At 48.6% G+C, this 12,866-nt stretch overlaps 3 protein-coding genes across 3 annotated transcripts; 1 reads left to right on the top strand and 2 right to left on the bottom strand.

The window, feature by feature from the left end:
* Positions 1–3,186: 3,186 nt before the first annotated feature.
* GUITHDRAFT_102953 (hypothetical protein) lies at positions 3,187–5,542 on the bottom strand (the record flags this gene model as incomplete). Its single annotated transcript, XM_005838611.1, has 3 exons — positions 3,187–4,598; positions 4,642–5,422; positions 5,480–5,542. The coding sequence occupies 3 exons, from the start codon at positions 5,540–5,542 to the stop codon at positions 3,187–3,189; spliced, it is 2,256 nt and encodes a 751-aa protein (XP_005838668.1).
* Positions 5,543–7,053: 1,511 nt separating this feature from the next.
* On the top strand, positions 7,054–9,793 carry GUITHDRAFT_161590 (hypothetical protein). The gene is made up of 6 exons (XM_005838610.1): positions 7,054–7,974; positions 8,033–8,157; positions 8,207–8,764; positions 8,815–8,945; positions 8,997–9,106; positions 9,161–9,793. Exons 1-6 carry the CDS (start codon positions 7,317–7,319, stop codon positions 9,670–9,672), a joined length of 2,094 nt encoding a protein of 697 aa, XP_005838667.1. The 5' UTR covers positions 7,054–7,316; the 3' UTR covers positions 9,673–9,793.
* Positions 9,794–9,832: 39 nt separating this feature from the next.
* GUITHDRAFT_134570 (hypothetical protein) lies at positions 9,833–12,626 on the bottom strand (the record flags this gene model as incomplete). Its single annotated transcript, XM_005838609.1, has 13 exons — positions 9,833–9,926; positions 10,024–10,361; positions 10,422–10,500; positions 10,571–10,743; positions 10,785–10,883; positions 10,929–10,990; positions 11,037–11,117; positions 11,224–11,299; positions 11,435–11,505; positions 11,600–11,690; positions 11,818–11,969; positions 12,087–12,491; positions 12,539–12,626. 13 exons carry the CDS (start codon positions 12,624–12,626, stop codon positions 9,833–9,835), a joined length of 1,809 nt encoding a protein of 602 aa, XP_005838666.1.
* Positions 12,627–12,866: the final 240 nt, after the last annotated feature.

The following is a 12,866-nucleotide window of genomic DNA, read 5'->3' as shown; positions in this document are numbered from 1 at the left end:
GCAATTCAAACAAGTTTTCAACGGCAGCAAGAGATACCTCCAAAGAGTACCAGTAGTGCAGTTTAGTTATCATTTCTGCTAGGCCTTTACATGTATTTTAACTTTCATTTCAGAGGGTTGAAATGTTTTCAACCTCGTACACGCCCGACTCATGTCTCCCCTACACGCCGGCACGTAGCACCAAAGCTGCTCCTCCAACGATGCCGCTGTAAGACCATCCGCTGCTGTAGCCAGCATCAGATCTCAGCATGCAAGGCTTTGTTAGGTTTGAAGCTCTCTAGTCAGCACAGTTTGAGACCTGAGACCGCTAGGTTCGTGGTGATGCGTTCGGTGACAACAGAGTGTGCAGCAATGGCGTTGTGAGATCCATGGTTCAAAAGGTTATTATGAAGAACAAGATGATGAAAACATGAGGTTTGAATCCAGTGTAGGAGATCGCTTGTCATTTTGACTTGACACCGACCTTATGGCAGCTCAGAATAATCATAAGATACTTACCTGCGATGAATGATTTTTGAATTGCATATTTTCCACATGCGATGCCTTGAAGATTTGTTTGATGGAGATTGCATCATGTTGCAGATCCACGTAATTAGTCAAGCTCACTTGTTATATTAGACATCAAGCATTGCATAGATTGTTTCACAAGATTTCTGCATGCATTTCGCCTACTGCAGTGAGGATGTTTGATTGCATGTAAACACTGATGCCGCCAGAGGCAATCAAGACATCTTAAGCCTTGAACACCGTCGAGAGTCTCCACTTCTGAGATTTGCAGAGTGTGTTGATTTCTTGATGCGTGGGATTAGTTTTGAGCGTTTATCTAGCTGTGATGTCGGACATTTGAACCGTCAACACAGTATGCACACATGTATTATTTGTTCTATTGTGAAATAAAGTGATCTCAGTCTTGCATTCGAGGCCATGCTAAAGAGCATTTCTGTATCTTCTTTCATTTCACATAAATGCAGAATGCATGCAGGGGTTGAATGATGATGAAAACATCACTTCCCCTGTAGACCATTCCGACTCACTGTAAGCTTGGGATCGACATCACAAGTGGTAGTGATCTGATTGCAGAAATCTTTATACATTCATGAGGTATCATTCTTTGCAACAATCTAATTACAATGACAACCGCAAGTAGCATCAAATACATGCGCAATGGTCAGCACAATAAGCCTCACATTGGTTTCTTCGTTGTGCCTGCATAGCAGAGATACATCAAAAAGTTGCAAATAAACCTAATTATGCACAATGTATGCTTGTAGCTCTAGTAAGCCACATTGATTGCTGTAGGATTCTCATCCTGTGGTTGAAACAGACTTTCCATGTCGCCGCAGCTACGTGGAGCATGTTGATCCTTGAGCATTTTGAATGCATGCTCAAGCAGAACCAATGTGAAGATGTTGCTTTTGAGGATCTGAACTGCAAATACTTGAATGTTTCTAGCATATTTGCAAGATTGGAGTGCATGAAAGCACCTCATTTGCAAACTGATGGTGCAGCATTGTAAACCATACTTCCTCTCTGAATCCTCGTACATACGGCTCTCATGCTTGAAACAACGAATAAGAGAGCAGAAAAGGTGTATTCATCTTTTGCAATGTATTCTAAAGACATCTTCATTCCTAGACAGCTTTCTCTGTCATGCAGCCATGTAAGAGAAGCGGAATTCAAAACTTTCTTTCAAAGTCAGAGACTAAGAAAAGGTCTTAGTCTATCTACATGGATACATTAGACGATTAAATTCTCATCCACATTCAAGCAGCAATAGATTCGAAGCCTCTCACCATGATGACTTGTCGTTGCATGCGGGTGAAGGAAGTTTCTTTTTCACTCAGTCAATAAAGAAGTATATCCTGCAGCTTGCTAAAACACCTTTCAGCCTCGCACACTTCATTTCAATAAGGGTTGAGTGTCTTTTTCTTATATACATTTGCCCCTTCTTTTCTCATCAGGATTTTTCACTGTTATGCTGTGTAAAATATTTTCACTCTGTTGTGCTGCGAAAACTTTTAAGAGAATGTGAGAAATCCTTAGCAGAAAGTGTCGTGAGCCTGAAAAAATTCAAAATAAAGACATTCTCTGGGATAGATTCAGCGATCATCTTCTCGAAGCAGCCACACTTTACACGAATGATCCAGTCTTGCTTGTTTCAAGTTTGCATCGGCGTGTATCATGTCCAACCAACCAAACTCAGAACTGAAAACATGCAAGTTGTGCAAGCGCAAGCAGCTCTTCCATCACGTCTGTGCGTCTGTGGTGACCCAGGCAGGCGAGGTAAACCATTGCGGCAAATGTGACAAACCAGCTGCACCGGAGAAGGAGAGCAGACCTTTGAGGCGCCGCCGGGCAGGGAATCGTGGGAGGGTGATCAGTACAGGGAAGCTTTCCATGATCTGGCGTCTCCAAGTGGGTCAATATCAGCACCCAGAGGAATGACGCGAGGTGCTTGAGTTGTCCAAATCCTCCAAGGCTCACGAGGTGGGCGCCCTATTCGCCGTAGGCGGCTCCTATCTTTGAAGCACGAATACACGACAGTCTGAGGGTGCCATTGCCTTACTTCGCTCTTGAGGCAGCCTGTACCGAAGTGAACCTGTATTAGCACATGGAATACTACAAGGTTGTGGACATTGACAAGTATGGGGCGACAAAGAATTGTTATCGATGCAAATCGAAGAGAAACGGCGGGGCTTTGAAGCAGTGGCAACTGAGGTACGAGGTTTGAAATGGTGTGGATCCACCAGATGTTCAAGAGGTCGGATATTATCTCGCCGCATGTAAATGTTGAACTGAACATCCTGCTCATAGAGTAATCAGTGACGTGAGTTGAAAGCAGGTCACGGCAGCAACTCACACCATCATTGCAAAACAAACTTCCTTCTGCGTATTGCCAGCACGGTTTGTCAGTGGAAGAGTCTATCGGATAGCGTCTAGTCATTTCACTGAGGAAGGCGCCACGTCGTGACGAATGTCCTCATCTCACAACGCAAAGATTGCTGGGCACTGGCAACTTTGTATATTTCGAAATGATCGCCTACATGTGCAAAACAGGAATTCTGACGATTCTAAAGTCTTTGAAGCACAATCTTGCAAGGCGACTGTCTAAGTGCAAAAACTTCTCTTCTTCTGTCGCGTCCTCCCAGGTTCCAACTACTCCCTTGGCGCTGCTCTTACGATTGACTACGTATGCTGCGGAGCGAAACTCAATCCCCTTGGCCTCCGCATCGCATCCTCCTTCGAAAGCATCATGATATACTGAGTTACTCCCCTCATTTGACTCTCCTGCTCCTGGTTTGCCTTCACTCCCTGAGATGTCAAGCCTTGATCTCGTCCCCAGCAGGGCATTTCCTCATGCCCTGAAGGTACAACGAACACAAAGTTTACCCTCTCAAACTTGTTCTTGACTTGCAGAGCTTTCAAGATGCTGAGCAATGAGTCCACTTTGATAGGATGTTTCCCCGCTCGTGTTATCTGGAACATGTAGAGAACCCCGCTGGCAGACAATGACATCCCATCCATGCAAGCGAAGTTTAATGCCTTTGGCTTACAGTATGCATTCGGCATGATCACCCACTCCTCCAAGTCTCTGATTGATGATGCAAATTCAATGTACGGTTGCGATCTCTTCAACTTCAGCTTCTTTAACCCGTTTCTATCGCCCTTATCCTTCTCCAGCCTTCGCAGATTGTATTTTCCTCCTCCCTTCAGCACCTCATGCGCAATGTGTTCAAAAGCTACACCTGCTGCTGACTCATAGCCAGAATTAGGACTCGAAAAAGCAAAGTCGACAACATGATCCCAATCCCTTTTCACAAGGGCCTCAAATATCATCGTCTCGGCCTTCTTCGAGCATATTCGAGCGGTAAAGGATCTGTAGTCAGTGCTGGGGGAAAGGTGAATCAGTTTCGATGGCATTCCAAGGTCTTCATTCACTGCTGCATCCATCTTCCTCTTGAGTGATGACACTGATTCTATTCCTTCAACAGCCTGCTCAAGTGTCTCTAAAGGTTTCACGACGATATTTCTCGGCACATTGCCCCAATCCTCTACGATCTTCATCACTTCATCGGAGTCAATACGCCCCCATTGCATCATGATGAAGAGTGACATCTCATCGTCTGACCACAACGGCAAGAAATATCTCTTCGCCGATCCAGTATTCACAATGTCCTTGAACATCCCATACTTCGGTGAAGAGATTATGATTGTTTTGGCGGTTCGTGACATTGAATAGCTCCCCTGGTTTTTGTACAGATCACAGATATACCAGCGCCTAAACATTTGGAGAAAGCGTTGCGCTACGGATCCATCCATGAACAGGTTCCATGCTTCTCCATCAAAGTACCAATATTCACTCCCTATCTGATACACTACTTCCTCACCAGGCCGGAGGAGCTGAAGAAGTAAGAAGTATGCGAAGCAGGACTTCCCGATCCCTGGAGTACCTGTGAGGATCACTTGATGGCATCCTTGATTGGTGTCCATGCCCTCTAGCGTCTCTGGGTCCAACTTGAAATCCTCTGCAATTTTCCGCCTCATCTCGAAGTAGCACTCTCGTATGAAGAGCTTGTTTCCAAGTGTCTCGTGGCCTCCTAAGCATGCGGAGAAGCTGACGTATTCATTAGCCCGTAAAACCTTTCCTGCGCATGCGGTAGTCCAGAGCTCTTTCAAGAAACTTAGCATGCCAACTAGCATAAGTCCTGTTAGTACCCATGATAGCCACATTCAATTCTGTTTCACCTTCAGGTCTTGACACACTGTCTCTAAGTTGCACAGGACGTGGAATAAGCCTCTCAACCTGCTTATCCTTGTCCAAGAGCAGCTTCTCCCTGTCTAAAAGCCGCTGCTGGTACGCTACAAGCTGCTTCTTGTCCTCTACAAGCTGCTGCTGGTACGCTACAAGCTGCTGCTGGTACGCTACAAGCTGCTGCACAAGCTGCATGTGGACCTCCTTCAGCATTTGGTCATTTTGATCTTGCATCCTTCTCAACACATCTGTGATCTCTTTTTGTACACCTTTGATCTCTTTTTGTACAACTTTGATATCTTGTTGTACACCTTTGATCTCTTGTTGTACATCTCCGATCTCTTCAATTTTCATCTCTTGTTGTTCTCCCTCGATTTCTGATTGCACCCCCTCGATCCCTTCGTCCTGCTTTGTCAGAATCTCGAGATCAAGAATGTTGGAGCTCCCCTGCATGACGGCATTTGTGAATTGTTTTCTTGATTTTTTGCCATTCTTATCTGCAGCGTCAATGGCTATGTCATAGACACTCAACATGTGTGGAGCTCCCTCTTGAACAGAAGCGTTCTTCTCATCTCCGCCATCATTTCCTCCCCGTATCCCAAGACAAGAGCGCTGACAAACAGCACTCTGCTCGCGATCGAACCGAGTCCACTGAAGGCAACACAATCCCTGCAGTAACAACACAAGTTCAAAAAGCTTTTATCTAGCACTGAGGATTATGCCTACCTCTGAGCTCGAAATGATAATTGAGCTCAACCAAAGGAATCCAAGAGGCGACACGAGCGACATGGCACCCAAGACGCACTTTCCCCCCTGCTGGCAAAGAGCAAACTTAGGCTTGACAAGAAGGCTTGTTTGACGTGGAGGTTGCCTGTATTCCCATCTGCCTCTGCCTCTGCCTCTGCCTCTGCCTCTGCCTCTGCCTCTGCCTCTGCCTCTGCCTCTGCCTCTGCCTCTGCCTCTGCCTCTGCCTCTGCCTCTGCCTCTGCCTCTGCCTCTGCCTCTGCCTCTGCCTCTGCCTCTATCTCTATCTCTGCCTCTGCCTCTGCCTCTATCTCTGCCTCTGCCTCTGCCTCTGTCTCTGCCTCTGTCTCTATCTCTGTCTCTGTCTCTGTCTCTGTCTCTGTCTCTGTCTCTGTCTCTGTCTCTGTCTCTGTCTCTGTCTCTGTCTCTGTCTCTGTCTCTGTCTCTGTCTCTGTCTCTGTCTCTGCCTCTGTCTCTGTCTCTGTCTCTGTCTCTGTCTCTGTCTCTCAGTTTTTCTCTCACTCGCTCGCTCGCTCTCCCTCCACGGGGGCACGGGGGTGGAACTCGCGATAAAAGGGTCTAGGACCGGTGTCTTTCCCTCAATGATAGAGGGTATGTTGATGGGGAGGGGGTGGGTAAGTTTGCAGGAAATCGCAATGGCAGCCAGGCCGCGACCAGGTTTAAGGATGATTAAAGCAAAAAGCGCGATGATGACAATTGTCAAAACCTCACAGTCTATCAGAGAAATGTGAGTTCTATCTCATGATACCAATGATTCGGATGTCACTATCGCTCTTTTTAATGTTTTCTACTTTTCGTATACCTCTTTTTCGACTTGCAACCAGCAATGTCACGTAATCCCCGAAACCCGGGCATGTTACCATTGAGGCCTCCATCCCATTGTGCTGATTTAGCATAAATTCGTCTTCGCTTGTTCTTTAGCATAAATTCGTCTTCGTAGTTCTACCCCCGTGGCAGCTCTCCCTCCTTCCCTCTCGCATCCACCCATTTACACATTCACCATCGCTCGCTCGCAATTTTTTTTTATCCCAAGATGTAGGGCGCCTCCAAAAAAAGCTTAGGATTCTCTTTTTTGGTAAAATTTGAAAAAAGTGCCCTGCGAGATCCAGTCCTTGAATTCCGTCACGTCGACCGTGACCGGGGATCGGATTGCTTGTATCCACCCGGCCACCTTGCATGGACCACCCTGCCTCTAGGTTGTTGTTCTATGGTAGGACCCCTCTTCTGTCTATAAAGAAGGGGGTCACTTAAAATAGTAGTAGTTGTTGTTGAACTGAGGGGTAGTAGAGGATTTGGGGGGTACCCTACCCCTACGAAGTGTTTAAAGGAAGGTGTAATTTTTTCTGTGCAGCGTCCAATCCGACTCCTTTTCATAGTCTATAATAGGATTTGATTTATATTTGATATTATTTTCTGACTTTTTCAAATAATTTCTGACATTTTCGAATTGATTATAGCATCAATGACCCTGTTCGACATTCTTATACTCAGGGTGTGGTGCATGATCAGCATTTTATTATTATTTGAGGACAATGGAGGTATGGGCATTGAAGTCGTCAACCATTCTGTCAAGTTTGAGAAGAGAAGAAGAAATGTCTTGCAATGGTAGCAAGAGACGCTTTGTTCAAGAAGATGAGGGCATAAGAGGATTTGATTGACGATCAAGTTTTGTGGAGACGATTTCAGACAACATTATGCCGGTGCATGGAGTTGATGTGCATTGATTTTGAAGACGACAGTGTTGTTTGAAACTTTTCAGGGTGTCCCTTGAGCAGCAGCTGCTACTGTATTGTACCTAATGTGTAGAGTTACTTTCCTGCTCATCCTTGTTGCTCAAGGTTGGAGCTCCAGTGTGGATGTAAGCCGTCATTCGTCGCCAGCCTTCGCTTGGATGCCTACCAATGGTGTCGTTCTGACGCCCATACGATTGCCACTCGAGCATGCATACTGCTCTTGCTCTGCTCTCCTTGGCTCGCGCTTGCAATTGGTATATCCCAGACAGTCACGCCCTCGAGGAGAAATTGAAGTTCGGATGGCAAGAGAGCCGTGCTCTTCTTCAAAGCTTATGCAGATTCTTCAAACAGCATCCAGTTCTCCCACGAGCTTGCAGCCGACCTCCTTCTCGTTGGCAAACAACGAGCCAAAGGGGGAGCCGGAGCTGACAAAGATTGCAATGGAGGGAGCAGGCATCGGCGATGAAGCGAGGCCGCATAAGATGGGATGGAGGGATGGCGAGATGGAGTCAGAATTTGCGCGCCTTGCCATGGCTGTGGAAGAGGGATACACGCCTGATCTAACATCTTTCAACCGAGCCCTCCTTCTCTGTTCGAGGGCGGTTTCCAAGGGTCTCGGCTCCGCTGCCCTCCAACGCGCGCTCTGCATCCTCGCTCTGATGAATTCGGCTCAAGTATCTCCGGATCGCCGAAGCTTCTGTCTCCTCCTCGAGGCGTCTGTGGGTGAGTCAAGTCATGCAAAGGCATAAGGAGAGAGCAGACGATCTGACTGACGACGCAGGTGCGGCTCTGCAAGGAAACAGAGTTGCGATTAGGTGTTCGCTGACCATAATCCGAAACATGTACAGCGTTGGGCTGATGCCTGACCTTCTCCTCACGAACCAGTTGGTCAACAAAATGCTTAAGGTGAGATGAGAATACTTTCATGGCAGTTGCGAACTAACGAGAAATCTAGTCTTCCAAAAACATCTCTGAAGCGTACATTGAAGCGTTCGACCTCACGCAAGGGATGCGCAGGGCCGGGATGAAGCTGGACATGTACACTTACAACTCTCTCATTGCTGCTTGCTCCCAGCAGAATGAGAGGGGTTTAGAGAGGGCCATCGAGATCCTCAAGCTTATCCGCGAGGATGAGCTCGAGCCGGATATGGTCACTTATAACGCGCTCCTGCATGTTTGTGCTAAGAGCGCTCAACACCTTGGAAGAAGAGCAGTGGACCTCGCGCAGCACATCTTCTCTTTGATGCAAGCAACAGACAACTTAAAGCCGTCAGTCATCACTTACAACGCCCTGATGCACGCCAGTGGCCTTGCTGCCTGCTCTAGCGGGGAAGATGCAATCGAAATGCTGCAGGGAATGGTCGCAGCTTTCAAGGAGATGTTAGCAAGAGGAGTCAAGCCCGACCAGAAGACTTTCTCTACTGTCCTGCACGGGCTTGCTCGGGGGATTCAATTCATTGTGCTGAATCAACCTTCGAACAAGCAGAGAGGTAATACCATCGATCCCAAGCAGGTGAAACTAGCGCATCTTGTCTGTTTCTTTATTGTGTGAAAACAATGCAGTTGAATTTGATCATCGAATCAGCTGAGGAGATTCTTTGGAAAATGGATGAAGAAGGTGTTGCGCCACAGCTTTCAAACTTCAGGATGATGCTCTTGATCTATGCCAAGTCGAGCGCCAGGCTATCCAACAGGTGAGAGCTGGAAAATGAGCGGAAAGTTTTCTTTGACAGAATTGATCATAGGGATTGGCTTGAATCATCTTTGAAACTTCTTGAAGACATGAGGAACAGAGGGCTCGTTCCTTGTTTGGAGTGCTACACCAGTTTGATGGAAGTGTGCTCCAGCATGGCAGGTCCGTATCCGCCCTCCCTGTGCCTTTACGGTCCACTTTGACTTTCTCGAGCAGGTAGAGCCAACTGCACTCGTCGTGGCTTCTGGGTGGCGCTGGACTTGTTGGCGGAGCTGCAAGGGGCTGGGCACATCCCAACCTCCTTTTTGTACATCTTGATCTTCAACGCAGCGCGCAAAGACGGGAGCGAGGAAGCGGTCGACTTGGCGCTAGGGCTCTTTCTCTCCCTCAGCGAGTCCTACAAGACCAAGTTTGTCTACACTTCCATCATCTCTGCTTTGTCCGCCAAGGGAAGGGGACGGGAAGCAGCTTCACTCCTGGAGGAGGCAAAGCTGCACGGTATCGTGCCGGACAAAGTGATGTACAGCGTGTGCACGGACGCGTCGAAAGCCACCAGGCCGTCGGATGCAGGGGGACGAGGGACAAGCAGAGAAACCCCTTCCGGTATGGTCAAGAAATGTCGAGAGCTCGAGAAGGATGACAGAGTCGTTAGCGAGCAAGTTGCAGCACAAGCCACAGGTGAAGATGGAGGGGAGAATAGCAGGGTTAGAGAGCCGGAAGAGAAGTGATGGGGAGGGAGATGGAAGAATCACCGGGAAGGCGTCTAGGTTTAGCAAGCTGAGAGGATACGGCAGAGTCCCATTATTCCAACGGGAGAGAACATAACGCGCTATAAAGCACTGGAACTGTATTGTACACGAGAAGAGCCACACCCAACCACAAGCTCCTTCACTTCCTCGAGGAATTCTTGGAAGAGGAATGCGAGGACCTCACCTTGCGACTCCCTCCCTGCCGCTTCGAACTCTGCCACTTCTTGGAGGCACTGCAAGGCCATGCTCAGTAGGGGGCCAGGAAGGTGAGAGAGAAGTGTGTGTGTGAAGGAAGGGGGCTGGAAGAGAGGAGAGAGACAGGGCCGGCACCTGGTCGAAGGGCGGGCGACAATCTTGGAGACTGCAGATGTGATTCTGTTGTTGAAGACACGAGAGAAAAAAGCGGTGGTGGGGGCAGAGCTTCCGCTTGTCTTTCCTCTGTTGATGCTTGTCTTGCTCATGCTTGCTCCCTCCATCTCCTCGTCCTCGTCCTCGTCCTCGTCAGACTCAAAGCTTGCTCGTTCCTTTGCTCCATGGGCTCTCATGAGCGCCGCGCACGCCTCCCACTGACGCTGTCTGTAATTGATGCAGAGCTGCAGCGGCGTGTAGCCGTCCTCCTCTTCTGTGTCGGTAGGATTGATTTCGATGTCGTCAGAAGACAGAAGGCACTGTGATGAGGATGAGAATCTGCAGCTTGTCTCTCCTCCTCTCCTCTTTCTGCTCTTCACCTGGATCACTCCGAAATGTCCCATCGCTGCTGCCCAGTGCAAGGCTGTGTAACCTGGTAGAGAAAGCTTGGCAGCTTCCCTTGAGAAAAGTTAGTGGCAGGCAACAGTATCGTTCTTCCTTCGCCTTCCCCCCCACCTCCACTGCTCACCTGTCGTCTCGTTGGTTTACGTCCTCGTCTCGCGCGAGCGCTGACTTGGTGCCCCATGTGCTTCCTGCGCGGGCGACCTCGATGAGGGAGGGAGGAGAGATCATCAGCGGGTAGAGCTCTGCCTCTTGCTCGATCACTTTCAACAGCGCCTCCATCGTCGGGCTTGTCTTGACCTTCCTCCTCGTTAGTCGCGCGTCAATGACGGCAGGAAAACCTCAGTGATGGGCGTCACCCGCCCCTTGTTGAGCTTCCTGCTGATGGTGTCGTTCTTTTCCTGTACCGACCGGAAGAGAGCTTCGCCGCAGTTCATAGCCTGGGAGCGGCTGGTGGATACAAGAACAAGCAGGAAGAAGCTCACGAGAAGAAGCTCCGCAACATCCTTGCGCTTGTGCACGATGGAGTAGACGAGAGGAGGGTTGCCTGCAGCAGTTCAGTCGTGTACTCAAGCCCCTGCATCTTGTGTCACCTCCTTTGTCTGCTGCAAACACATCCGCCTTGGCGTTGATCAGAAGTTGTGCGACCTCTGCGTTACGCGCCAGATGCATGGCTGCGAGAGGAATTAGGTGCAAAAGGTGCGAAGGGAGAAGAAGCGGGCAATGAAGAAAAACAATGATGTCATGGGATGAGGGGTAACAAGACGAGAATTCTGTCACCCGTAGCTCCATGAATGTCTGTCCAATTCAAGTTGGCGCCTCGAGAAAGGAGATCGATCACGAGTTCAACGCCTCCCTATCGGCAAACCATCATATGCAGACGAGGAATGCACAGAAAATCGGGCGAGGGAATGCAGCAACAGACACGGCAGGAACATGAAGTTGTCAGACTACAAGGGGATAGAAGAACGACATCAACCAAGTGCATCACCTCACGGGAGGCGACGTGAAGAGCAGAAGTCCCCGTCTTAGGATGCTGCAGATTCACATCGAACCCCTCACCTGCATCGCCTCCGATAAGTGAGAGCAGAGAAGGGAGGGGAGGGAAGGAAGGAAGAAGGGGAAATCGGAGGGAGACAGGGTAATGTAGCTAAACCTCGAAGAAGTATTTGAATCAACTTGGTAAGTTCTGCAAGTGAAAGATTGTCCGTCATGGATTCAGAGACAAGCTCCATGCATTTCTTCATCTTAGAGAAGATGAGTAAGCCGAAAAAAATTCAGGAGAAGGCAACCAAGCAGAAGAGGGCGGCAGGAGGTTTGAAGGACGAGGAACTGGGAGGAACTGGGAGAGAGAGTGGGAGTGGGTCTATGTACCAATTCCTCGACTTGGAAGTCGATGGAAACTTCCAGCAGCTGAACAGTCTGGTGCGGCTCCCACGAGATGCCGCCGGCATGGATGAACTTCATCATCAAGTCAAAGGAAACGGCGTGTGCGCTTGGTAGCTCAAACGTGGCTTGCAAAGATCCTGCAAGGCATCAGACGTGGAAAGGAGGAAGTGAGAGGACAGGAGAGGTAATAGGACAGGGACAGGACAGGGGCAGGGCAGGACAGGAGAACAACAGCAGCTTGCTTTCGTTCTGACCATCTTCCATCTTCGATTCATAGAGCATGCTCTTGAAGAACTTGTTTCTTGCTGCAATCACAATCCTCAAACCCTTCACTACTTTTCTCTCGGGGCCGACAATGAAAGTCACATCCGCCAGCGTGTCGTCGGCAAGCGCCTCAGTCAGCTGAGTACCTAGAGTAGCCGACCGATATTCCATAAGCACATTCTCCCTGCTGAATTGATTGCCCGCGTTTATCCCGCTCTTGGCCACGATCCCACTTCGAGCCACTTTGCTCTTGGCTCCTCGCTTGGACTTGGTGCTTGCTCTGCTCGCCTCCTGGTTCTTGTTGATGCTTTTGGCCCGTATCGATCCATTTCCGACAGAACCAGAAATTGAGTTTCCGAGAGACTGCAAGAAGCTGGCGATCCCTTCAGCACTTCCTACATGGAGGCGAGTTAAGACGATGAAACAAAATAGTCAATATGACCTTGATCCTTTGAAGAACCTTTCTTGGACTTGGCTTTTTCACCCTTTTTCTTCTTGTCAGAGGAACCAGTTCTTGTGAAAAAATCCATCTGAAGAAGAAAATAAATCGTGAACAAAAGTTGAGTCAAAGCGACAATGCATGTCTCTCGTCTTGTCTCTCCTCTTGTCTCTCCTCTTGTCTCTCATCTTGTCTCTCCTCTTGTCTCTCATCTTGTCTCTCATCTTGTCTCTCATCTTGTCTCTCCTCTTGTCTCTCCTCTTGTCTCTCATCTTGTCTCTCATCTTGTCTCTCGTCTTGTCTCTCCTCTTGTCTCTCATCTTGTCTCTCC

This window comes from Guillardia theta (assembly GCF_000315625.1).
Source record: "Guillardia theta CCMP2712 unplaced genomic scaffold GUITHscaffold_11, whole genome shotgun sequence".
NCBI lineage: Eukaryota > Cryptophyceae > Pyrenomonadales > Geminigeraceae > Guillardia > Guillardia theta.
Note: the sequence above shows the minus strand (reverse complement) of the source record. Positions and strands in the feature narration are given on the sequence as shown.

Excerpts from the sequence above, each read along its gene's own strand:
- GUITHDRAFT_161590 (XM_005838610.1), top strand. The coding sequence starts at position 7,317 with ATGTGTAGAGTTACTTTCCTGCTCATCCTTGTTGCTCAAGGTTGGAGC. Across the intron at positions 7,975-8,032 it reads CCTCCTCGAGGCGTCTGTGG|GTGCGGCTCTGCAAGGAAAC; the intron begins GTGAGTCAAGTC and ends CTGACGACGCAG. Across the intron at positions 9,107-9,160 it reads AGTGTGCTCCAGCATGGCAG|GTAGAGCCAACTGCACTCGT; the intron begins GTCCGTATCCGC and ends TTTCTCGAGCAG.